Source organism: Tursiops truncatus, chromosome 4, assembly GCF_011762595.2.
Source record: "Tursiops truncatus isolate mTurTru1 chromosome 4, mTurTru1.mat.Y, whole genome shotgun sequence".
NCBI lineage: Eukaryota > Metazoa > Chordata > Mammalia > Artiodactyla > Delphinidae > Tursiops > Tursiops truncatus.
The window spans coordinates 88,247,951-88,274,551 of NC_047037.1; the positions used below are offsets into that span (position 1 = coordinate 88,247,951).

General features: G+C 40.7%; 1 protein-coding gene across 4 annotated transcripts in view; it reads left to right on the forward strand.

Annotated features, from left to right (window-relative positions):
* Window positions 1-26,601, forward strand: part of MORC1 (MORC family CW-type zinc finger 1) — a 360,669-nt gene that overhangs the window by 174,931 nt on the left and 159,137 nt on the right. For 2 of the 4 annotated variants that reach the window (XM_073804253.1, XM_033855850.2), the window contains 5 exons: window positions 3,417-3,470; window positions 7,642-7,676; window positions 13,692-13,760; window positions 23,732-23,822; window positions 24,471-24,579. In XM_073804253.1, coding sequence (XP_073660354.1) covers window positions 3,417-3,470; window positions 7,642-7,676; window positions 13,692-13,760; window positions 23,732-23,822; window positions 24,471-24,579 — 358 coding nt within the window. Of the gene's footprint in view, window positions 1-83; window positions 3,471-7,641; window positions 7,677-12,337; window positions 12,449-13,691; window positions 13,761-23,731; window positions 23,823-24,470; window positions 24,580-26,601 lie in introns of those variants that run through there. The other 2 variants (XM_073804254.1, XM_019923133.3) reach the window with 2 other exon arrangements.

Genomic DNA, 26,601 nt, shown 5'->3' on the forward strand with positions numbered 1-26,601 from the left:
CGTAGCCGGAACGGGGGAGCCTGTCCACACAATGGAGACGTTTGTCCATCTCCTCATTCTACCATCCTGGCCTATCTCTAATGATTTCTCTCCCTAACACACTGACATTTTAAAGATTAAATTTGCCCACCAAAGAGTAATTTGTATTTATCGATTCCAGCCGCTGTTGCATCCTGAGTCTTTCTGAAAATGTAACCTCTATGAGGATAGGAATCTCACATTTTAGTTATTACCAGGGCACTGTTTCTTCTGTCAGGCCAGTAGCCCCTTTGGCTACTCTTTAGGTGTTATATTGAATATTCAGATTGCAGAGGCAGGTGACAGAGGTTTTCTTGTCCATCTGTTATTTCCAACAGAGCAAAGCATAGCAGTGAGTGCTGTGTAATTCACAGTGGTATGTTGAGTTTTTGGAACCTTTTAGTAATTTGTATTTACTGAAAGTACCGATTGATAGAAAGGATGCAGCAGATTTGAAACCACAGAAATGGAAATGTAAAGAAGCCTGGCCTTGCTGCTTGGGAAAAACAGTGTAATTTTTACAGACAACAGAATAAAACAAACAGGCAATATTCAGCAGATATTTAGTTTTATCTTGTTATCATGGAGAATGATTTCAAGCTGGAAAGGATGGTACAAGTAGTTAAAAGTTAACAGGTAGAAGACAAATGAAGAAATAGCAATTTTGAGCAAGTTGAAAAATTATAAGCTGAGTGCTGGAAAGACTGTGAATTTTATCTTAGAAAAGTTCCTCAGCCTCAGTTTTGCATAGTTTCTATAGCTATTGCTCCCCAACCTCCCCCCTGCCACCATACTACCCCATTATCAGTTGGTGGTCTGGTAACTTAACAACAAAAGTGACAGCAGTGTGAAGCCACAGCAACAAAATCAGATACAAATTGGCATAGTCTCAGCTCCCAGAGATAAAATTCTTATCTGAGACTGGCCTCAGTAAAAACAGGAGTGATTTTTTATTCCTTCTTTGCTTCACCCCCACATCCAATCCATCAATCATCAAGTCCTCTTCATGCCACCTCTGTGTCTCAAATTCATCCATTTCTCCCCATCTCTACTGCCATCTCCCCTCTGGATTTCTCATAGCCTCTAAACTAGGTTCTCTGCTTCCCCTTCTTGCTTCCCTATGATCCGTTTTCCTAAAAGCTGCCAGAGTGAGCTTTTAAAAACTTAAACCAGATGTGTCACTCTTCTTTTTTTTTTCTTTTTAATATTTATTTATTTATTTTTATTTTTGACTGCGTTGGGTCTTCGTTGCTGTGCGCGGGCTTTCTCTAGTTGCGGTGAGCTGGGGCTACTCTTCGTTGTGGTGTGCAGGCTTCTCATTGCGGTGGCTTCTCTTGTTGCGGAGCACGGGCTCTAGGCGCGCGGGCTTCAGTAGTTGTGGCATGTGGGCTCAGTAGTTGTGGCTCACGGACCTAGTTGCTCCATGGCATGTGGGATCTTCCCGGACCAGGGCTCGAACCCGTGTCCCCTGCGTTGGCAGGGGGATTCTTAACCACTGAGTCACCAGGGAAGCCCCAAGGTGTGTCATTTTTCTTAAGACATGACAGTGGTTTCCAGTTGCATGGGGACCAAGTATGAGCTCCTAACCATGGAGTAGGAAGCACTGCATGACCTGGCCATCCCATGTCTTGCTGTGATCTCCCCGTTTTACCATAGCCAGAGCAGACTGGCCTGCTTGGCTCTTTTCTGCTTCAAGGTCTTTGCACCTCCTGCTCTTGCTGGAGCATTTTCACTCCAGTTCTGCAAGGGACTGAGCTCTCATCTTTCAGGGTTCAGCTTATGTCTTCTGTGAAGAAAGGCTTTCCCTTCCTCACCAGTTACTCTTCCCCATACCTCTTTCTTAGTAGCATTGAATCATAATCTGTGTTTTCATCTTTATATGTTTGTTTACTTGTGTATTTTTCATATCCCCCACTAACTTGAGCCCGCAGAGTGTAAAGAACATGTCTGCCCACATTGGCACATAGCAGGCAGTCAGTAAAAATCTCAAGTGAAACGGTACAGAAGCTTATATGGCATTTTTGGCGGGGGGATCAGAATGATTGCAGTTACTTTCCTGAAGGATTGTTTAGAAAGGCTTGTGGTTTGAAGTGCTGCTTTTGTAAAGCATGTCACCGACACTTTTCTTTTGCTCCGTTCTAGATTTTTAAGTACTAACTTTCTTTTGAGTGAAGGACACCTTTTTGCAATAATTGCATTTAGTAGGTTTATGCTTTTTTTCACGAACAGTGAATATTTATTAAAAGGCAACTATTTTATAAGAGCAGCTAAGCTCAGAAATCAGAGACATCTGATGTCTGCCATTAAAGGAGTTAGTTCTACTGTAGGGTATAATTAAGAGTCAAATGAATGGTGTACTAAGCAATTAGGATAGTGGTTCACAAACTTGTCTCTTCATTAGAAGCATAGTAAGTTTATTCTGATGACGAATTTGAAAGCTGACTGGAGTCAAGAGACCCCTCATCAGCATGTGTTTATAGTTTAAAATTCCAAAAATAGATATATGTATATATTTTTTTAAAATAAATTTTTAGCTAACATATCATCCTGTGGCCTGAGGTATTTGGAGTCCCTGAGACATTGCAGATTATCCTTCCTCCTGTACAAATGAGCAGATGTTTTCTGATAAATGGGTCTCTCTTGCTTCTGCTACCTGTTTACTAAATATAAAAAGAAAATTGCCTACTGAATCTTACTTTAATGCTGCGATAAGGTTGCTGATTGAAATAGCCACAACAACAAATGAAAAGCAAGTGTGGGACCCTGAAGGTGGCTTGATATCACCCCAGAGGAACATTCAGCCTTCAAAGTATAAATAAGGATGGCTATCTAGTGTGTTCTATTGCCCAGGACTTGGCAAGAGGGATACAGGGGAGAGTGACCACTGGTAATCTGTGAGATTATTTAAGGATCAGGGTTGTCCAAGGTGAAAAGATTGCACAGAAAAGTGTAGATTAGTGGTGCAAACAGGGTCCCCTGCCAGTGCCTGTGTCTGCAGATGGAGTCTTAAGGTCTTTCAGTGAGCCTGGATTTTGATCAAGGTTTTTCAGAAGTAATTTGGCCTTAAATAATACAGCTTTAATGAAACATTCTCTAAAAAAACTTGAGTAAATGCTTATCAAGCAATTTTAAAATGTCAAAATTTGCTTTAAGTACAGTCAGGTCCTTGAAGTCTTTGTTTCATTAGGAGTAGACAGGATATTTTGGCAATAGTGTTCTTAGCCCTGGCTTTGTCATGTACTTCAGAATCTTGACCATGCTGAGAAAGTAGTTTCTAGAATAACTCCGTAATTGATTATCTGCCTAGAACTGGAGAACCTTGTCTGAACGTGTCTTGAACCTTTTACATTGATTACAGAGTTGGTTTAACTTTGGTTTTTCCTCTATTTCTTCATCAGCACCACTCACAGTTTCCTTTTTGGAGCACTGGCTGAATTGCTGGACAATGCAAGGTAAGGATTATGTGTAAACAAAGGTTATTCAAAGGGACAAAGGCATTTCATAACATTAATAAAGTCTAGTCATATTAAGAGATGAAAATACGTTGTCATTTCCCCACTTGGAATGCTTTGTGACTTGATTTCCTATAAAATCAAGGTATTACAGGAAAAAACAGATGAAAGGAGGAATTATTCATCTTTATTCAGTTTGTATTTATGATCATACTTGAAGTGCAGGTAAATTGGGCATCTGTTTTTTTTTTTTACATCTTTATTGGAGTATAATTGCTTTACAGTGGTGTGTTACTTTCTGCTTTATAACAAAGTGAATCAGTTATACATATACATATGTTCCCATATCTCTTCCCTCTTGTGTCTCCCTCTCTCCCACCCTCTCTATCACACTCCTCCAGGTGGTCACAAAGCACCGAGCTGATCTCCCTGTGCTATGCGGCTGCTTCCCACTAGCTATCTACCTTACGTTTGGTAGTGTATATATGTCCATGCCACTCTCTCACTTTGTCCCAGCTTACCCTTCCCCCTCCCCATATCCTCAAGTCCATTCTCTGGTAGGTCTGTGTCTTTATTCCCGTCTTGCCCCTAGGTTCTTCATGACCTTTTTTTTTTTTCTTAGATTCCATATATATGTGTTAGCATACGGTATTTGTTTTTCTCTTTCTGACTTACTTCACTCTGTATGACAGACTCTAGGTCCATCCACCTCACTACAAATAACTCAGTTTCATTTCTTTTTATGGCTGAGTAATAGTCCATTGTATATATGTGCCACGTCTTCTTTATCCATTCATCTGGACATCTGTTTTTGTGTTTATAACCATGTAATAGCAGATATTCATTTGGATTTTATTTGAATTATGTACCAATGTATACTATGTATTGAGAATTTAGGTTTGGGTTTGGGCATTTACTGAAGTCTGCATCAAAGTGAATTGCATAGTTAAGGAGAAAAGAGCTAAGTGTTGTTGGTACCCTGCTGTGTATCAGATCCTGTTCTAAGCTCTTCATGTAGAGGTATTAACTCATTATTCTTGACAACAACACTTTGACCTGGGAATCATTATTTGAATTCCCCAGATGTAGAAATTGATGCACAGAGAGGTTAGATGACCTATTCAAGGAGATACAGTTAATATTTGGTAGAGCTAGAATTCAAATTCAGGCTGTCTGGCTACAGAACTCCCTTGCCCCATTTTACTGTCTCTGACAAAGGTATTGATGTTTAAGGAAATCTCTTTAACAATTTAAGACCTGCTCAATAGTGTGTTTGTGAAGGAGTCAGTTTTTCAGCTCACTGAATGTGGCATTTGATTTTTTATATTTGTATTTGCCTGTAACAGAAGATTTTGTCACCTTTTCTGCAGAAAGCAAAGTCCACCCAGGGAGTAGTATGCGGTTGTTAGATAAGGGATCTCAGTGGGGAGATCTAAATTCCCTGCCACTGATTGATGACTGTATTACAGCATTTTGCATTTTCCTCTCGTTTCTGGCCTTTGAAGGGAGGTGACTGAGTGTGACCACAGGGTGTAGTCATTTAACCAGCCATCTAGAACTTCCTGCACAGCCATGCTCAATGCTAAGTAAAAAGTCCCTAGCTCCTCTTTATATGAAACTCTGCAGGACTAATGGAATCACCGTCATCACGAAAAGGGAGGGGAGAGGAGAAAAAGAAATTTGCTTGGTCAGAAGAGCTGTGAATGCAACTTAGGTGGAGCTAACAGAGATGGGGCTACTACACATGAATGTTCATGGTTAGTCTGCAGGAATTCAGGGTTTCTACTGTTTGCTTCTGCCCAAAGCTTTGAAGCAAGGCTCCTCCTGTATCCATTAGTCCTCTGTCCTACTCAGTGTCCATTTCCAGCAACTTGACATCTGTAACTGTGAAAGAACACATCTGTCTCTTTTGCCTACTGTCTTTTCTCCTATAAAGTTGTTTCACTCATTTCAACAAAGGAGGGCAAGTAAAATCATAATGTAGAAGAAATAGAACAGTGGGAACGGTTTATGGAGTAGAGAGGGTGATTAGCAAAGAAAGATTGACTGCAGACTCAGGGGAGTGAGGGAAATGTGATCAATCAAGCAATTCTTCAAGCAGCATTTGTAAACAGGCAGCCCCTGAACAAGTCCAGCCTGTCTCATGTTTCTTTGACTCATACTGAAAGTTTGCACAATATTTATAAAAAAGAAAAGAAGGAATTGTTTGTAAAGTTTGAGAAACATGAGGTGCCACATAAAAGAATCTGGATCCCATGCTTTTTTAATGTTTTTTTAAAGATTAGACGTACCAACCTTGAGGCTGCCTTCCTCAACGGGATCAGGTGTGTAGCAGGTGCACTCTTGGGACCAGCCTGTGTTTTCAGCTTTGCCATTCCCAGTGTTCCCCACGGCCAGCCTGAACTCTTCAGCTCCTCTGTCTTCAGGGCACACTGAAGTTTGTCACCGCTGCTTAGATGCTAGTAATTGACAGCAAATGAAGCTATTTAACAGACTTACGTGAGATGCTTGCTTGGTCTTACAGAGGTCTTCATAAAGTCCCTGTGTTACTCTAAGACGTTATTTTATATCATTGTATTCAAGATTTTGATGATTTCCTGGAGTTGTCAAAATTAGAACTGGAAGGTATTAAAAGAATGTTGTGGAAAGAGGAGGAAAAAATGTGACAGGATAGGAAGGAATTGTTAGGGGACTCTTCCTGATACAACACATTTCAGAGAGAAAGTACCTGGGCTCAAGTACAAAGCTTATTATGAAATGTCTTAATATGCCGTAAAGGTAAATGACTGTTCTTTGTCTCATCCCATGGAATTTTTCTATGAAGAAACTGTTTCTATGAAAAAAACGGTTCAGTACAGTGGCGTTTATTGAGCAATTATTGTATACATGGTACTTTGTATAACATGTAATTATACAATGGAGATAATGATACCTATGTGTCACGGGTCTGTGGTAAGGATTAGAAGGGAAGGTTTAATATTTATTTGTCACATGGATAATGACCAAGAAATGACAGTGGTAACCCCAGAATTTCTTTAGAGGAGGCACTTAGAAGCAGCAGTTGGCTAGAGGAAGGAGCTAAGGGGCCAACTTTGTAGAACAGGTACATTGTACCTACTCCAATTTATCTGGGGTAGTTTTGGGTCAGGACTGATGGAAATTTTGGGAGACACTCAGATTTTCCCACCAGAGTCCCGCTGGTTGTTATTATTCTGAGCTTCCTTCTAGACTCTTCCTTCCCTCAACATACCCACTTCCTCATCAGCTAAGCCCTCATTGCCCTTCTCCTTTCTCTCACAGCCTTCATGTGGAAACCAGGATCTTCTGGCTCTTTCTCCTTTCCTTTTAAAGTTTCTACTTTAAAAAGTAATTTAAGAAAATACATAAATAATATCTGTGAATTGTAGAGAACTAAGAATAAGAAAAAAAGAAAAGGCACCAGTAACCTCATCATTTGTGTGTGTGGGTGTCCAGCATACTTCTCTGTGCAAGACCAAATATTAAATATTTTCACCTTTGTAGGCCATGTGTTCTCTGTTGAAACTACCCAACTCTACTATTGTAGTGTGAAGGCAGACAGACTATAAGCAATAGGTATATGACAATATGTAAATAAACGGTCATGGTTGTGTTCCCGTAACTTTATTCACAAAAACAGTTGGTGGGCCCATAGACCATAGATTGTCAACCTCTGACCTAGAGAAAATCACTGTTAACATTTGATTTCTTTCCTTACAGATATGCACATGAATATCATATATGTTCTTTAAAAATGTGATTATATGGTACACAGTACTTAGTAATTTTCTTTTTCTTTTTGTACTAAAATATATCATGAAAGTCTTCATATGACTTCTGGATTATTCTCCAACCATTTTTTTTAATGTTCATGTCCATTTTCTTGAGCTTCTTGTGTAACTACCACTAAATTCCATCTCTTCTTTTAAATTTCTGACTTTTAGGCTTTGTAATATTCTCAGATTACGAGTGATCATAGGTCTTAGTCTACAAATGCAGGGTGAAACATTTTAGTGTTTTTAAAGCAATTTAAGCAGATTTCTCCATTGTTTGCTATCTGACAGTAGATCATATGTCACATGAGCAATTCAGATTAATGTAATTTTTAAAAATACAATTTCATACTGAAGCAGTATTTTTATATTGTTTTCAGAGATGCAGGGGCTGCAAGACTTGATGTGTTTTCAGGTGAGCAGATTTTCTTTCTCCTTTTTTCTTCTAATGGAAAAGCCTGTAGTTATTTTGATTTTCTTTCATTTCATGAAAATCAAACCACATTCTATAGATTTTTAATGTAATCTAAGTGCTTTGTGAGTTCAGTGACCCCGTGGGGAGCCAGGTTGAGAACAATATACTCTTTGAGTGAAATTGTTCACTTGTTAGAGGACTCATTTACAAAATTAGATCTTCCAGGGTTTTGTGAAAGCATCAGTGATTTGGAGCAGTCAGTTTGTCTGCCACGAGAAAACAGTTTTATTTTAAAATGCATATTAACTTAATGGTTATTCATAATTAAGTATACATCATCCCCAACATATCACAGTTTTAAAGTGTGTAAGTGAATGTGTAGTATGAATGTTTGAAGGCTATGAAGTTCAAACCAAGCATGTTTTCTTTACTGACTTCATTTCCAGTCACCAAGTATTTTTTGCACTTATTAGTTCATTTCACTGAATATGATGCAGAGGAAGTTAGGTTTTGTGATCCAGTCCTGTAGTTAACACTACCTGGAGAAACGCCTATTGTGTTAAAACTGATCCCCAACCCAGATTCTATCAGCTTTCCTGTGAATATTGGCTGTTGGTCACAGGCCAGAGAATGTGGTCCATGATATAAAGTTTTATCATTATTTAAAAAGCAACTCAGTTCAGTTCAGTTTTCTAAATGTTTTAAGATTTTGTGCTAGGTGGGTGCTTCTGGTTCACGAGGAAGAGAGACATGGACATCTTGAGAGATTTGAAGAACCATAATAAATGACACTCTTCTTCCCTTTCTACTCCCAGGTTCTGAGAAGTTTGAGAAATCAAATAAGAGAGTCAGTCTTCATTGCTGATAAATGCTAGGTTGGAGTGTGGAGCTTAGTGTGGGAGAGCATCAGGCCCTCGCCCACCTAGTGGAGTCATGCTCTCTGCAGGCAGCTTGATCTCAGAGGGAACAGGAGAGACCTGAGCAGAACCTTCTTAAGTTACTTTTCCCCAACTTACTAGTCAGATGAGTGAGCTCACTGCTTCAGGGAAAAAATGGTCAAGGTACAGAGAAGGGCCCCATTTACTACTACTGATTGAACTCCATTCTGCATAGAAGGAAATGCCAGTAGTGGAGAAAGGGTGGTCTTTCCATATATATATCCAATTATATAAGCGTGAAAGAGAATAAGCATCTCTTGCCTACGAGAGACTCAAAGCATGGTGGGAACACAGAGAAAGAACACCCCATATTAAAGAGCCAGGGCTTGAAATATGGATGTGATTTTTGTCAGGTAGTGTAGGAAGAAAAGAATAGTCCTGTCTGAGGAATTATTGTGAAAAAAAGAATGGAGGTAGACTAGTTCAGAGACTCATTCATTTATTCAATAACAATTTACTGGGTATCTATTATGAATGAGCCAAGCAGTTTTTCTAGGTGCTGGGGATAGAGCAATGAGTAAAGTGTTTGATTAAGCCTGTGCTCTCATGGAACATGCATTCTAATGAGGAAAGACAGACAATAAAGAAGTGAACAAATAAATAATACACCAGGTCACGATAAGTGCTAAAAAGAAACAAAACAAAACGAAACATAGTGGGTTAAGAGAACAGAGAGGAATGGGAAAGATGTACTATTTTTCACGTGGTGCTCATGGAAAGTTGCTCTAAATAGGTGATATACCAGCAAAGACCTAAATGACATGAGGCAGTGAGCCATGTATATATTTGGAGAAAAAGCATCCAGGAGACAATGATGGGGCTTGGTTGACTAGAGCTAAGGGTTAGAGCCAAATGTATGAGCACCTTGAATACCATACTAAGATTTTTTGTTTGTTTCTTTTTCTGTAGCCAGTGAACCATTAAAGAGTTTTGAGCAATGTCAGTTGCAAATTATTCAATAGAAATGTGCTCTTTTCTTTTTAAAGAAAGATACTCTAGCAAGAGCATACAGGATGGTTTGTAGATGGTCTGTAGAAGTGTGAAAGACCGATAGCAGGGAAGTGGGGCTATGGCTGATCTACACAAGATTTTATGAGGATTTGAACAAAGGCAGTGGTCCTAGCAGTGGAGGAAGGAGAAAAGATTCGAGCTGAATTTCATTCAGAGCACACGTATTATTGAAGGGTCGAAGGGTTGAGAAGAATTATCTGGAATCACAGAAAGTACAACAACTGTGATCAGAATTCACACATTATGTTCTTTTGGGTTTGTGCAAGACATCAGGGCATGGCAGTATTCACTTCACCCCACTTTCTTTAGCACTTGGCATTGTCACAAAAAAGAAAAAAGAATCTTTGCAATTTGATTTGAAAGGGGCACGTCTTTCTTTATTTAGGTAATATGTGTTATTGCAGCAAACCACAATATGGCTATCAACCTAGCAAACTGATTTTTCTTCAAAAAATAAAAAAAATAAATAAACTAGGGCCAGGGCTTATGCACCGATAGAATTGGTATGGGGGTACATAATTAATCTAAGCATTGGACTAGTTTTTAAATTATTTACTGAGGCATGTGAATTACTTTCTTAAGTTTTCTTCAAGTAACTTGAGGGCTATAAAATTCAAACTGAATATGTTTAGCCATGGATGTTTTATCTTTCTGTGTGTATTATTCTAGTAAACATGGGTATGCATTCAGTACATTTTTTTAGTGCTTACCAAGTGGCAGGCACTGGGCCAAGTGCTGAGTACACACAGTGCCTGCTTTTAAGGAATTGGCATCCTAGTAAAGGGATCTGTGGAAAATATTGTGTGCAACTTCACTTTTATGAGTAGAAGGCCGTTGAGCTTTCATCATATCTCTGAGGCAACTGAGTCCCCAAACGTGGAAGAACCACTAGTCTGAAAGAGAAATAGATGCATGAACAGGTATTTGAATATACTTTGAAAAGTGGGAAACACAGATTAGAAAGAAAACATTCATTATGGGCACCTGATGATGTGGAAGGATTAGGAAGGCTTGCTAGAAGAAATCATGTATGAACTAGAGACCTAAAGGGAAAATAGGCCTTAACCTGGAGAATCAAGGATGGAAAGGACGAAGGAGAAGAATGTATAGTCGCTTGAATCTGGAGAGAACATAGGACACCCTGATGGTGTTGAAGAAATGTTTGAGATGTTCAGGATTAGTCGCAGGTGATTATTTGTGTAGAAGTGGAAGAGTGCAGTATGGGCAGGGGAGGGGATGACAAGAGATGAGCTTGGAGGGGTTCTTCAGAGAAACAGAACCAATAGTAGATAAATAGATATCTCTCCCTGCCCCTTCCTCTCTCTCTCTCTCTCTCTCTCTCTCTCTCTCTCTCTCTCTCTCTCTGTCTCTCTGTCAGTCTCTCTCATTCTATCTATGGATATACATATAGTAGAGAGAGGGAGGAAGAGAAAGAAGGGGATTATTTTAAGAAGCTGGCTCCCATGATTGTGCGGGCTGGCAGGTGTGGAATCTGTAGGGCAGCTGGCAGGTTGGAAATCCAGGTCAGAGTTGACGTTGCAGTCTTGAGTTCTAAATCTTCAGGCAGGCCAGCAGCCTGGAAACTCAAGCAGGGTTTCTGTGTTGCAGTCTTGAGGCAGAAAATTGCTGTTTCTTTGGGAAACCTCAGTCTTTGCCTTTACGGCCTGCAACTGATTGGATGAGGCTGACCCACATTATAGAGGGTATCTGCTTTACTTACAGTTAGCTGATTATAAATGTTAATTGTATCTACAAGTACTTTCATAACAACATCGAGTTGACCAAACAATTGGACACCACAGCTTAGCCAAGTTGACACATAAAATTCACCACCACAGAGAGGTTGGAGGGTCAGGTGATGAAAGGCAAGCTAGATTTGCTAACTGGTTGGGTTGCACCCTGTGGGCAGTGGGAAGGCATGCAAGGGTTATAAGCAGGAGAGGAGTGAACTGCATGACTGGCTACAGACTCTCGGCGTGCTCTGATTTGTGGGAGCAAGAAGTGGGGGAGCTGCTACTGGAATCCAGAAGAGAGGGGTGGTTTCCTGAACTAAGGCAGTGTCATGGGGATGGAGAAAGTGGTCAGATTTGAGAGATGTGAGGAGGTGGAATGGAGAAGACATGTCTACATGGGTGGAAGAGGTGGAGAACTTGATCTTGAGGCTTTGACGTGGGCAGCTGAAGCCTAATGGCAGAGAGATGCCATTTATTGAGCAGGACACACCGGAAGGAGGAGGCAGTCTGATTGGGGAGAAGGTGCTGTGGTTTGTTTCGGACATGCATGCTTAATGGTTAGTAGAAATCGATCTGAAATACATAGTTTTAAGGAATTGAAACAAACAAGTTGGCGCCAAGCCTCTGAGTGGGTACTTGGGGAACGTTAAATTTTGAGGCTGTGATTGTCTGCAGGCCTTCATGGGAAGTTATAGAAAAATTAAGCACTCTATTAAGACTCTTGGGAATTTTGAGCCTTTCCCACCTATTCACCAAAGAAATGCCCTGCTTTCTTACGTGAGAACTATATACCAAGAGCTGCAAAATCAACTGTTGCAACTTCACAGGCTGAGGCTTGTGTTAGGTGGTTCCCAGTTCTGATAAACCTTAGGATAATAGGGAGGAGTTTTTATTGCTGAACTGCATCCAAGACCAATTAATTTAGAATATATCCCGGTGATTCAAATGTGCAGCCAAGGTTGAGAACTATCACATTGTGCAAAGAACTCAACAAGAGCTGAACAGTGGAGAAGTGTCAGCCTTAGTCAGGGGACGGCTGAACAGAGCAAATACCTAAAGCGGGGAGGAATATTCTGACACAGAAGTTGAGGTAAGCAGACCAGAGGACCAGGTAGGGAGAAGAACTGGGGAAATGAGATGGTAGGGAAGATTCAAAGGGTTTGTAAACAGGAGGTGAATTAGAGAGAGGAGGGGGGATTACAAGTGGACATGTGAGCATAAAATTATGAACCCAGAAAACTTGGGTATGATTTTTAGATATGTATTTATAGATTATTTTGAACATTTAAAAAATGTAGATTAGAGGTGACCATTGAACCCAGAGTTGACTTAACTGATGTGCTAGAAATGAATCTGTGAGGATGGAGTTAGTAAATCCATGGCTGCCTGGGGATGGGGTCGGGGGTGACAGGGCATGGGAGGGGCAGAAGGCAGAGACTACAAGGGGCACCAGGAAACACCTGGGGTGATGGTCATGTTCACTATCCTGATTGTGGTGATGGTTCCACAGGTATTTACGTATGTCAAAATGTGTCACATTGTACACTTTAAACGTGTAGCTCTCTTGTGTGTAAGCTATTTCTCAATAAAGTTGTTATGTTAACAAAAAAAAGAGAGAGGTGTGCTGGAATTCACGTATCCACATGTTGAAATTACTTCAAGAGCCAGATTACAAACTGTGCATTAACATTACTCTCATTACTTTTAGTTACACCTTCAAAATTTTTTAAACAAGAGATTATATTATGTAATTTAATATCTCTTAATCATCAAAATTGACTCCAAATAACTTAGCTATTTTCAAAAATCAAATACATTTTTCAAGAGGCAAATATTTGCTGCCACTGAGAAGCATGCACGAATGGCTCTTATGGGAATTAGCTACTTGGAAGAGAGCCTGATGAATTTAATAAGAATGACCTGGACTGACTTTAGAATTAGTGCTTTGGTGGAAGGGCATCAGGACTGATCAATTTGATAGAGGGATCCTGGGGCCACATCACTGGCTACCTTTATTCCCTCCCCCAGGGAGAAAATACCTGAAGTTTAAAGGACCAGTCAGATTCCAGAACAGGGCATGTCATGCTGTATACATAATTTATTAATATGTACATGTTTTATGTTAATTTAAAGCCTTTTTGTTGCATGATTGTTTTCCCCCTGTAGTTTCTCATGAAACTAGCCAAGATGCCTTTCTGAGCTTTATCCTTGTGCCATAACTCTGTCACTCAGTGGCTGCATTTGAGGAGGACAAATAATTATGTGAGCAGCATGACTGTCTGATGAACAAATTAAGCCCACTATTTATTAGTAATAACTGCTTTCTCTTACAGTGGATAATGAAGAACTGCAGGGTGGATTCATGTTGTGCTTCCTGGATGATGGATGTGGTATGAGCCCTGGTAAGTGAATTATCTAGATTCCTACCTGGCTGTTAGAACAAACAGCCTGAAAACCTATAAAATAAATAAAAATAAATTGATATATATATATATATATATAAACAAGTATGGAGCTATTAGGGAAAATAAACCCCAGACTTAACATCTTGTTGAGCTTTTTAGGTTTAAATATTCCAGCTGACAGAGTAAATTCACTGTAACCATCTAAAGCAAGACCAAAAGTGAACGTAAATCAATATTATCAGAAAAATGACAGGCACAGGGCACAGATTTCTTGTAAGGAACAGCATCTGGGAATGAATGGAAAACAAACACAGACTGTGAGGTTGTCTTTAGCACACCCTTCAGGTACTGCTTGCAAGAGATTTTAAATTTTTTGTTTAACCTTGAGGTAGAGGTCACCTCTCCTTGTTTTTAGCAGTCTGTGTTTTTTCCCTGCACATTCAAAGGTTTAGTTGCTTCTTGAATGTTCTCATCGTAGTGAAAACATCTACAATGCATTGCATGATTATCTTCGTATCTTCAAGGCTAGCAAAAGGCAGCACAGAGTAGGTACATAATATTGTTTGCTGTGGAATTGAGATGTTATTCCTTCACATAAAAGATTTGCATGAATTGGGATACCTTATCCCTGAATTCTTTTTTTTTTTTTTTTTTTTAACATCTTTATTGGAGTATAATTGCTTTACAATGGTATGTTAGTTTCAGCTTCACAACAAAATGAATCAGTTATATATATACATATATTCCCATATCTCTTCCCGCTTGCATCTCCCTCCCTCCCACCCTCCCTATCCCACCCCTCCAGGCGGTCACAAAGCACCGAGCTGATCTCCCTGCGCTATGCGGCTGCTTCCCACTAGCTATCTACCTTACGTTTGGTAGTGTATATATGTCCATGCCTCTCTATCGCTTTGTCACCGTTTACACTTCCCCCTCCCCATAGCCTCAAGTCCATTCTCTACTAAGTCTGTGTCTTTATTCCTGTTTCACCCCTAGGTTTTTCATGACATTTTTTTTTTTTTAAATTCCATATATATGTGTTAGCATACGGTATTTGTCTCTCTCTTTCTGACTTACTTCACTCTGTATGACAGACTCTAGGTCTATCCACCTCATTACAAATAGCTCAATTTCGTCTCTTTTTATGGCTGAGTAATATTCCATTGTATATATGTGCCACATCTTCTTTATCCATTCATCCGATGATGGACACTTAGGTTGTTTCCATCTCTGGGCTATTGTAAATAGAGCTGCAATGAACATTTTGGTACATGACTCTTTTTGAATTATGGTTTTCTCAGGGTATATGCCCAGTAGTGGGATTGCTGGGTCATATGGTAGTTCTATTTGTAGCTTTTTAAGGAACCTCCATACTGTTCTCCACAGTGGCTGTATCAATTTACATTCCCACCAACAGTGTAAGAGGGTTCCCTTTTCTCCACACCCTCTCCAGCATTTATTGTTTCTAGATTTTTTGATGATAGCCATTCTGACTGGTGTGAGATGATATCTCATTGTCGTTTTGATTTGCATTTCTCTCATGATTAGTGATGTTGAGCATACTTTCATGTGTTTGTTGGCACTCTGTATATCTTCTTTGGAGAAATGTCTATTTAGGTCTTCTGCCCATTTTTGGATTGGGTTGTTTGTTTTTTTGTTATTAAGCTGCATGAGCTGCTTATAAATTTTGGAGATCAATCCTTTGTCAGTTGCTTCATTTGCAAATATTTTCTCCCATTCTGAGGGTTGTCTTTTGGTCTTCTTTATGGTTTCCTTTGCTGCGCAAAAGCTTTTAAGTTTCATTAGGTCCCATTTGTTTACTCTTGTTTTTATTTCCATTACTCTAGGAGGTGGGTCAGAAAGAATCTTGCTGTGATTTATGTCATAGAGTGTTCTGCCTATGTTTTCCTCTAAGAGTTTGATAGTTTCTGGCCTTACATTTAGGTCTTTAATCCATTTTGAGCTTATTTTTGTGTATGGTGTTAGGGAGTGATCTAACTTCATACTTTTACATGTAGCTGTCCAGTTTTCCCAGCACCACTTATTGAATAGGCTGTCCTTTCTCCACGGTACATTTCTGCCTCCTTTGTCAAAGATAAGGTGACCATATGTGCGTGGGTTTATCTCTGGGCTTTCTATCCTGTTCCATTGATCTATCTTTCTGTTTTTGTGCCAGTACCATACCGTTTTGATAACTGTAGCTTTGTAGTATAGTCTGAAGTCTGGGAGCCTGATTCCTCCAGTTCCTTCTTTCGTTCTCAAGATTGCTTTGGCTATTCGGGGTCTTTTGTGTTTCCATACAAATTGCAAAATTTTTTGTTCTAGTTCTGTGAAAAATGCCAGTGGTAGTTTGATAGGGATTGCATTGAATCTATAGATTGCTTTCGGTAGTAGAGTCATTTTCACAATGTTGATTCTTCCAATCCAAGAACATGGTATATGTCTCCATCTATTTGTATCATCTTTAATTTCTTTCATCAGTGTCTTATAATTTTCTGCATACAGATCTTTTGTCTCCTTAGGTAGGTTTATTCCTAGATATTTTATTCTTTTTGTTGCAATAGTAAATGGGAGTGTTTTCTTGATTTCACTTTCAGATTTTTCATCATTAGTATATAGGAATGCCAGAGATTTCTGTGCATTAATTTTGTATCCTGCCACTTTACCAAATTCATTGATTAGCTCTAGTAGTTTTCTGGTAGCATCTTTAGGGTTCTCTATGTATAGGATCATGTCATCTGCAAACAGTGACAGCTTTACTTCTTCTTTTCCGATTTGGATTCCTTTTATTTCCTTTTCTTCTCTGATTGCTGTGGCTAAAACTTCCAAAACTATGTTGAATAAGAGTGGTGAGAGTGGGCAACCTTGTCTTGTTCCTGATCTTAGTGGAAATGCTTTCAGTTTTTCACCATTGAGGATGATGTTTGCTGTGGGCTTGTCATATATGGCCTTTATTATGTTGAGGAAAGTTCCCTCTATGCCTACTTTCTGCAGGGTTTTTATCATAAATGGGTGTTGAATTTTGTCAAAAGCTTTCTCTGCATCTATTGAGATGATCATATGGTTTTTCTCCTTCAGTTTGTTAATATGGTTTATCACATTGATAGATTTGCGTATATTGAAGAATCCTTGCATTCCTGGAATAAACCCCACTTGATCATGGTGTATGATCCTTTTAATGTGCTGTTGGATTCTATTTGCTAGTATTTTGTTGAGGATTTTTGCATCTATGTTCATCAGTGATATTGGCCTGTAGTTTTCTTTCTTTGTGACATCCTTGTCTGGTTTTGGTATCAAGGTGATGGTGGCCTCGTAGAAGGAGTTTGGGAGTGTTCCTCCCTCTGCTATATTTTGGAAGAGTTTGAGAAGGATAGGTGTTAGCTCTTCTCTAAATGTTTGATAGAATTCGCCTGTGAAGCCATCTGGTCCTGGGCTTTTCTTTGTTGGAAGATTTTTAATCACAGTTTCAATTTCAGTGCTTGTGATTGGTCTGTTCATATTTTCTATTTCTTCCTGATTCAGTCTTGGCAGGTTGTGCATTTCTAAGAATTTGTCCATTTCTTCCAGATTGTCCATTTTATTGGCATAGAGTTGCTTGTAGTAATCTCTCATGATCTCTTTTATTTCTGCAGTGTCAGTTGTTACCTCTCCTTTTTCATTTCTAATTCTATTGATTTGAGTCTTCTCCCTTTTTTTCTTAATGAGTCTGGCTAGTGGTTTATCTATTTTGTTTATCTTCTCAAAGAACCAGCTTTTAGTTTTATTGATCTTTGCTATTGTTTCCTTCATTTCTTTTTCATTTATTTCTGATCTGATTTTTATGATTTCTTTCCTTCTGCTAGCTTTGGGGTTTTCTTGTTCTTCTTTCTCTAATTGCTTGAGGTGCAAGGTTAGGTTGTTTATTCGAGATGTTTCCTGCTTCTTAAGGTGGGCTTGTATTGCTATAAACTTCCCCCTTAGAACTGCTTTTGCTGCATCCCACAGGTTTTGGGTCGTTGTGTCTCCATTGTCATTTGTTTCTAGGTATTTTTTGATTTCCTCTTTGATTTCTTCAGTGATCACTTCATTATTAAGTAGTGTATTGTTTAGCCTCCATGTGTTTGTATTTTTTACAGATCTTTTCCTGTAATTGATATGTAGTCTCATGGCGTTGTGGTCAGAAAAGATACTTGATACAATTTCAATTTTCTTAAATTTACCAAGGCTTGATTTGTGACCCAAGATATGATCTATCCTGGAGAATGTTCCATGAGCACTTGAGAAAAATGTGTATTCTGTTGTTTTTGGATGGAATGTCCTATAAATATCAATTAACTCCATCTCGTTTAATGTATCATTTAAAGCTTGTGTTTCCTTATTTATTTTCATTTTGGATGATCTGTCCATTGGTGAAAGTGGGGTGTTAAAGTCCCCTACTATGAATGTGTTATTGTCGATTTCCCCTTTTATGGTTGTCAGTATTTGCCTTATGTATTGAGGTGCACCTATGTTGGGTGCATAAATATTTACAATTGTTATATCTTCCTCTTGGATCGATCCCTTGATCATTATGTAGTGTCCTTCTTTGTCTCTTCTAATAGTCTTTGTTTTAAAGTCTATTTTGTCTGATATGAGAATTGCTACTCCAGCTTTCTTTTGGTTTCCATTTGCATGAAATACCTTTTTCCATCCCCTTACTTTCAGTCTGTATGTGTCTCTAGGTCTGAAGTGGGTCTCTTGTAGACAGCAAATATATGGGTCTTGTTTTTGTATCCATTCAGCCAATCTGTGTCTTTTGGTTGGAGCATTTAGTCCATTTACATTTAAGGTAATTATCGATATGTGTGTTCCTATTCCCATTTTCTTAATTGTTTTGGGTTCATTATTGTAGGTCCTTTCCTTCTTTTGTGTTTCTTGCCTAGAGAAGTTCCTTTAGCAGTTGTTGTAGAGCTGGTTTGGTGGTGCTGAACTCTCTCAGCTTTTGCTTGTCTGTAAAGGTTTTAATTTCTCCATCAAATCTGAATGAGATCCTTGCTGGGTAGAGTAATCTTGGTTGCAGGTTTTTCTCCTTCAACACTTTCAATATGTCCTGCCACTCCCTTCTGGCTTGCAGAGTTTCTGCTGAAAGATCAGCTGTTAACCTTATGGGGATTCCCTTGTGTGTTATTTGTTGTTTTTCCCTTGCTGCTTTTAATATGTTTTCTTTGTATTTAATTTTTGACAATTTGATTAATATGTGTCTTGGCGTATTTCTCCTTGGATTTATCCTGTATGGGACTCTCTGTGCTTCCTGGACTTGATTAACGATTTCTTTTCCCATATTAGGGAAGTTTTCAACTATAATCTCTTCAAATATTTTCTCAGTCCCTTTCTTTTTCTCTTCTTCTTCTGGAACCCCTATAATTCGAATGTTGGTGCGTTTAATGTTGTCCCAGAGGTCTCTGAGACTGTCCTCAGTTCTTTTCATTCTTTTTTCTTTATTCTGCTCTGCAGTAGTTATTTCCACTATTTTATCTTCCAGGTCACTTATCCGTTCTTCTGCCTCAGTTATTCTGCTATTGATCCCATCTAGAGTACTTTTAGTTTCATTTATTGTGTTGTTCATCGTTGCTTGCTTCATCTTTAGTTCTTCTAGGTCCTTGTTAACTGATTCTTGCAATTTGTCCATTCTATTGTCCATTCTATCTCCAAGATTTCGGATCAACCTTACTATCATTATTCTGAATTCTTTTTCAGGTAGACTGCCTATTTCCTCTTCATTTGTTAGGTCTGGTGGGTTTTTAATCTTGCTCCTTCATCTGCTGTGTGTTTTTCTGTCTTTTCATTTTGCTTATCTTACTGTGTTTGGGGTCTCCTTTTTTGCAGGCTGAAGGTTCGTAGTTCCTGTTGTTTTTTGTGTCTGTCTCCAGTGGCTAATGTTGGTTCAGTGGGTTGTGTAGGCTTCCTGGTGGAGGGTACTAGTGCCTGTGTTCTGGTGTATGAGGCTGGATCTTGTCTTTCTGGTGGGCAGGTCCACGTCTGGTGGTGTGTTTTGGGGTGTCTGTAGACTTACTATGATTTTGGGCAGCCTCTCTGCTAATGGGTGGGGTTGTGTTCCTGTCTTGCTAGTTGTTTGGCATAGGATGTCCAGCACTGTAGCTTGCTGGTCGTTGAGTGAAGCTGGGTGCTGGCGTTGAGATGGCGATCTCTCGGAGATTTTTGCTGTTTGATATTATGTGCAGCTGGGAGGCCTCTTGTGGACCAGTGTCCTGAAGTTGGCTCTCCCACCTCAGAGGCACAGCACTGAGTCCTGGCTGCAGCACCAAGAGCCTTTCATCCACAGGGCTCCTTAATTTGGGATGATTCGTTGTCTATTCAGGTATTCCACAGATGCAGGGTATATCAAGTTGATTGTGGAGCTTTAATCCGCTGCTTCTGAGGCTGCTGGGAGAGATTTCCCTTTCTCTTCTTTGTTCTGACAGATCCCAGGGGCTCCGCTTTGGATTTGGCCCCGCCTGTGCGTGTAGGTCGCCGGAGGGCGTCTGTTCTTTGCTCAGACAGGACGAGGTTAAAGGAGCCGCTGATTCGGAGGCTCTGGCTCACCCAGGCCGGGGGGTAGGGAGGGTCACGGAGTGCGGGGGCGGGCCTGCAGCGGCAGAGGCCGGCGTGACGCTGCAGTCTGAGGCGCACCGTGCGCTCTCCCGGGGAGCCGTCCCTGGATCCCGGGACCCTGGCAGTGGCGGGCTGCACAGGCTCCCCGGAAGGGCGTGTGGCTAGTGACCCGTGTTCGCACACAGGCCTCCTGGCGGCGGCAGCAGCGGCCTTAGCGTCCCACACTCTTAGCCGCGGCTCGCGCCCGTCCCTGGAGCTCTCTCAAGCAGCGTTCTTAATCCCCTCTCCTCGTGCACCAGGAAACAAAGAGGGATGTAAAAGTCTCTTGCCTCTTCGGCAGCTCCAGACCCCTCCCCGGACTTTCTCCCGGCCAGCCGCGGCGCACCAACGCCCTGCAGGCTGTGTTCACGCCGCCAACCTCAGTCCTCTCCCGGCGCTCCGACAAAAGCCGGAGCCTCAGCTCCCAGTCCCGCCCGCCCCGGCGGGCGAGCAGACAAGCCTCTCGGCTGGTGAGTGCCGGTCGGCCCGATCCTCTGCGCTGGAGTCTGTCCGCTTTGCCCTCCGCACCCCTGTTGCTGTGCTCTCCTCCGCGGCTCCCAAGCTCCCCCACTCCGCCTCCCGAAGTCTCCACCCGCGAAGGGGCTTCCTAGTGTGTGGACACTTTTCCTCCTTCACAGCTCTCTCCCGCTGATGCAGGACCCGTCCCTATCCTTTTGTCTCTGTTTAGTTTTTTCTTTTGCCCTAACCAGGTACGTGGGGGGTTCCTTGCCTTTTGGGAGGTCTGAGGTCTTCTGCCAGCGTTCAGTAGGTGTTCTGTAGGAGTTGTTCCACGCGTAGATGTATTTCTGGTGTATCTGTGGAGAGGAAGGTGATCTCCGCATCTTACTCTTCTGCCATCTTCCCGGAAGTCTTCTCCCTGAATTCTTATAACACTTGTGTATGTCCCTCAAGCTAGGCTTTTTGACCACCAGATTTAACAAACAGTGAGGGAGTTCAAATAATATGGTAGTGTTCTGGTCAGTTCCACACCAGAGGAAAGAATGATCACCGGTACTGATAGAAGCTAAGAATAAAAAATAAAGCAATTATCTTCTTTTGAGTCTCCAAAGACCCCCTTGGTCTGAATGGTAAAAGACTATGTGTGACATATTCTAAAGCAATTCCTTAAAAAAAGAAGCAACTCCTTTATATGGGTCCACAAACAAAATAATCAAAACACAGGTAAGACAAATATTCAGATCTTCAGAAGAAACTCACTTCAGTTGACATATACAGTTGTATTTTAAAAAGGCCCAGTAGTGTTGAGAGCAATTCTTTATTAATGTTGGAACTCAGGTGATAAGTTGGAAGAGTTTTTCTGATGATTGAAAATAGAATCCGTCTGTTGTCCAAGCTGAGCTCAATCAATTTTGACCCTTAGAAGATGACTGCGGTGATTTCCAAACTCTTTTCACTTGCAATCTTGCCCCATCACAGTGCATTCCCCACACAGCAATCCTGAGTGCATTTTTTTCTTTTAATAGATCATATTGATGCCCCTGCTTAAAACCCTTAGTGGTTTTCCATTACTTTAGAATAAAATTCATATTCCTCAGCAACACTTTCAATTTCTTGCATTATTTGGCCTCTGTCCACCTCTTTGACCTTTTCTCGTACCTCGCACTCTCTTGCTCATAGCACTCCAGCCACACCTGGCTGGCCCTTCATCATTTAAATCTCAGATGACACCTTATGAAGGAGGCCTTCCCTGAGCATTCTATCTGCAGGCTACATTCTTGTTAATTCCCTGTAACATTACCCTGGTTTTATTTCCCTTACTTAGTACTCTCCGAAAGGATCTTGTTTGTCTACTTCTTTCTCCTACCATGACATAAAGTTATTGAGGACAGGGGTCATGCCTGTCCTATTCAGTGTTCTGTCCCTGTGCTCAGAACTCTGGCCACCGTACATGGGAGTCTATATGGTGTGTGATAAAAACCATGGGATTTGGTCTTCTGCAACTCTGGGTGATATTTCTGTGGGTACCATTTATCAGTGTGACCTTGGGAAAGTTACATAAACTCCTAAAACTTAAATTTCCTCATGCGTAATGTGTAGATAATAATAATAATAGTATCTTCCTTGTAGGCTTGTTATAAATATTAAGTAGTTGGTGCAAATAAAGTATATGATATAGTACCTGGCACATACTAAATAATAAGCAGTAGCTAATATTATCATTATGGATACCCTTGTCTAATAGCCAACCCTTAATAAGAACATGTGATAAAATGTCCAGTTAGCTTCAGACAAGCAGAGTGTCTTTACACACCTCATGCCACGTGCCACTGAACTATAGCATGTCTGCCCCCAGACTGACACAGGGTCCTCAGGGCAATTCTGGAGCATGTATTCAGGTAGCCCAATTGGGAGACCCATTTCTATCTCTTCCTATTTCCCTGGGAACATTCCTGTGCTTGGAGGTATGTATATTCTGAAGTTCAGGGGATTCTTCTCTAGAATTCCAGAATGCCCTGGAGAGATCAGGAGAATAACTCTCAAAGTCTGAAATAAGCAGCCCTTCCCAGTTAGTAGCAGACCAAAAGCTATTCTGCCCTTCTCAGTCTCACATGGGACTGGATAAGTGCCAAAAGCATAGAAAATTACTAGTGGTACAAATAATTATAGCACCTTTATTAGCATTTATTAAATGGCATGTATTGTCTTTAAGGTTAACACATCATCTCATTTAATTCATTTCATTTATCTTCATCAACAAATCTGTGATATAAGTGTTAGTAGTTCCCTTTTAGGGACAAGAAAATATTTTTAAAATTAATTAATTAATTTTTGGCTGTGTTGGGTCTTCGTTGCTGAGCGTGGGCTTTCTCTAGTTGCGGCAAGTGGGGGCTACTCTTCCTTGTGGTGCGCGGGCTTCTCACTGCGCTGGCTTCTCTTGTTGCAGAGCATGGGCTCTAGGCGCATGGGCTTCAGTAGTTGTGGCACGTGGGCTCAGTGGTCGTGGCTCACGGGCTCTAGAGCACATGCTCAGTAGTTGTGGCACACGGGCTTAGCTGCTCCGTGGCATGTGGGATCTTTCCGGACCAGGGCTCGAACCCGTGTCCCTTGCATTGGCAGGAAGATTCTTAACCACTGCACTACCAGGGAGGCCCAGGGAAAAGGAAATTAAGGCTCTACTTCCCCAGGGTCACGTGGCTAGGTCTGTCTGACCTCCTTCAATATATTGCTGTTATGATCCTGGTCAGAGATGATGGGGCCTGACAAGGATCCTTGTCTTTGGACTGACCCAAGAAGTATGGATTTGTCCTAATATATGTGTGACATCCTGACAACTGGACCTCTGGCCGGTGTGAATGACTCATAAGTCCTAACCACTTACATGTCTTTGTCAATTATAGAGGAAGCTTCAGATATCATTTACTTTGGAACATCCAAGAAACGGTTATCAAGTTTGAAGTTTATTGGGCAATATGGCAATGGTCTTAAAAGGTGAGAATTGTTTTCCTTAATGCATATATTATTGATTTTGATTATTGGGAATAATATTTGGTTAAAGGAAATTTTAGAAACAAATATAAACTTGAGAGTCCTATCTTGTTTTAGAATTTCCACTACCCATAACTGACTTGAACCTTTACAATGTTTTAAAATTTAATTAAAATTAAAATTTAATTCTTAAATAGATGATGAATCTTTTTTTCAGAGATGGCTGAAGTAGCACCCCTGTAGCTTAAAGCTTCATCACATCTCTAGGTCCTATTGTTTCTCAAAGTGTATCTTAGTGTAGGTGTTATATGTGTCCACAGCTTATGTTACTGGTCTGCCTCAAAGAAAAGTGAGGACATGAGGCTACGATCACCTGTGTAGCACCTGCCAGGGACAGATGATTGTTCTTTGCTGGAGCCATGGACAGCACCTTATCTCAAGCCAGAATGTGGGCCTGGATTAGTTCAAATTCTGCTCTGCTTTGAGAAAAAAAAAAAATCATACTTATACACTCTTGGTGATGAGTCAGCAAAACAGGGGAGTTATTTCTGTGAAAAGAACAACCTGGTACAGTACACGATATCATGCTCGCCTGTTCCTTCTTTCTAGTGTTTGAGATGTAAACCGTTATGTTCTTGATTTTTAATATAGTGGATCCATGAGGATTGGAAAAGACTTTATTCTTTTCACAAAGAAGGAAGAAACGATGACCTGTGTGTTTTTTTCTCAGACATTTTGTGAAAGAGAAGGTCTAAGTGAGGTAAGGGTTGAGAATTTTCCTTCGGTTCCCATGGTAATGGAATTGTTTTCATTTACCGTTTCAGGAGGTAAAGTCTACCGTGGGTTCTTTCTGATTATGCTTTAGAAATTTAAGAGTATATTTGGGAAATGGAGAGAGGGTAGCTGGCCATTCTGGGGTCATTGGAGGCCTGTCCTATTGATCCTTCCTTGAGTAGGTTTGTAACTCCTAGACAGTTTTCAGAACTTTATTTTTATTATCCATGTACACAAATTTTCCAGAATAAGAGGCTCCCTTTGGCACAGTGAGCTTTTTGGAAGAAGCTTGCAAAACATTTCCACCACTTGTCTGTAAATTAGAGTATCTTTTTTTTTTTTTTCGCGGTACGTGGGCCTCTCATCGCCGTGGCCTCTCCCGCCGCAGAGCACAGGCTCCGGACGCGCAGGCTCTGGATGCGGCTCACGGGCCCAGCTGCTCATGGGCCCAGCTGCTCCGCGGCACACGGGATCCTCCCGGACCGGGGAACAAACCCCCGTCCCCTGCATCGGCCACTGCGCCACCAGGGAAGCCCTAGAGTATCATTTTTAAAATAGAATATTGGATTCAAAAGACTTGGAAAACAACATCTAAAGAAATTGAATGCAAAACAGACTTAAAACTGTAACTCTGTTGACCATAATTTCAATTCCATTTGCTGACCCAGAGACATTTTATTAATTTGCAGTGTCTGAGTTTAGTATTATGAACATCAGTTATAATTCAATATAGCAAATACATGTTGAGGAACTGCTGTCTGCCTAGCACTGGGTAGACCCTGTGGAAGGTAGAAAACAAGCGGGACCACCCGACCATCAGTATTTTCAGTCTTATCACCAAATAAGGCAGACACGTATGAACTGGATAAATAAAAAAACAGGGGTGTTTAAAAAGCATGCTGTTCAATGAGTATGTGTTCCTGCTGTTACTCAATTGTCAAAAGCAGTGATATGGATGGAGAGATGAGAGAGCCTTGAGTGACCAATGAGGGTTTTATGGGGAGAGGACAACGTGTAACTGGAAAGGTTGGTATATGGTGAGAAATAGCATGTGGCAAGTCTCAGACCTGAGATGACTGTGGGGTTTGGAGGGACAGTGTGGAGATGGGGGACTGTCCAGCAGGAGCCCAGCATGCCCGCTGGCAGCAGTGGAGTGGGGCTGGTTAACAGGAATAGTCTGGAAGCAATAGGGAGTAGCTGAGTGGGATTCTGACATGAGGAAACACAATACTTTAAGCATTTATATTGTACTTTTTGTATGTAAAGGATGTGGGAAATTGGGCCAAAGCTGAGGTTATAGTTTTCCTAAAATGGGTCATTTCCTTTTTTTTTTTTAAACTAAAGCCTGCAGCCCCTTTCCATTTCCACTTCTACAGAGGCAATCTCTTTCAACAGTATTAGCTGATTCTTTTGCTATTTTCCTGTAAATCTCTATATAACATACTTGTATTGCTACTTCTTGATTTGATTTAGGCATTATCTATTCTGTTAACCTCCCACTGTAAAAGGGGAGGATTTATCTGTTTCTTTGCTCCCATCACACATACATACCCTTCCAATTCTCCACCCTCAATATGGCTCAGTTGTAATTTTGGTTGTGCCAATATTCACTATTTACATTAGAGACTATACAGGCACTACATACAATTATACCGTGTCACAAACTATGATTTTTCTCTCTCCTGCAAAACTTTTAATTAATAATTACTAATTGCCTGCTTAGTGTTCTGTATGCTTATCGCTATCACTGAATATTTGCTTGGTCTTATATGTCTTTTATCACTGTGTTAACCCCAGTCTCAGCCTGTTATTTTGATGGTTCCACCGTCTTGAAGAACTCTACTCTGGAATCTTCTTATGTGCTGCACCTCACATTCCTGCTTTCCATGGCTGGTATTCAGCTGCCATCCTGGGATATGCCCCTGCCATCATTCTGGCAATTCTCTTTATTTCTCTTCTGTGTCAGGTCTTTCCTAGTGTGCTCCCTCTTCTTGGTGTAACATATCCT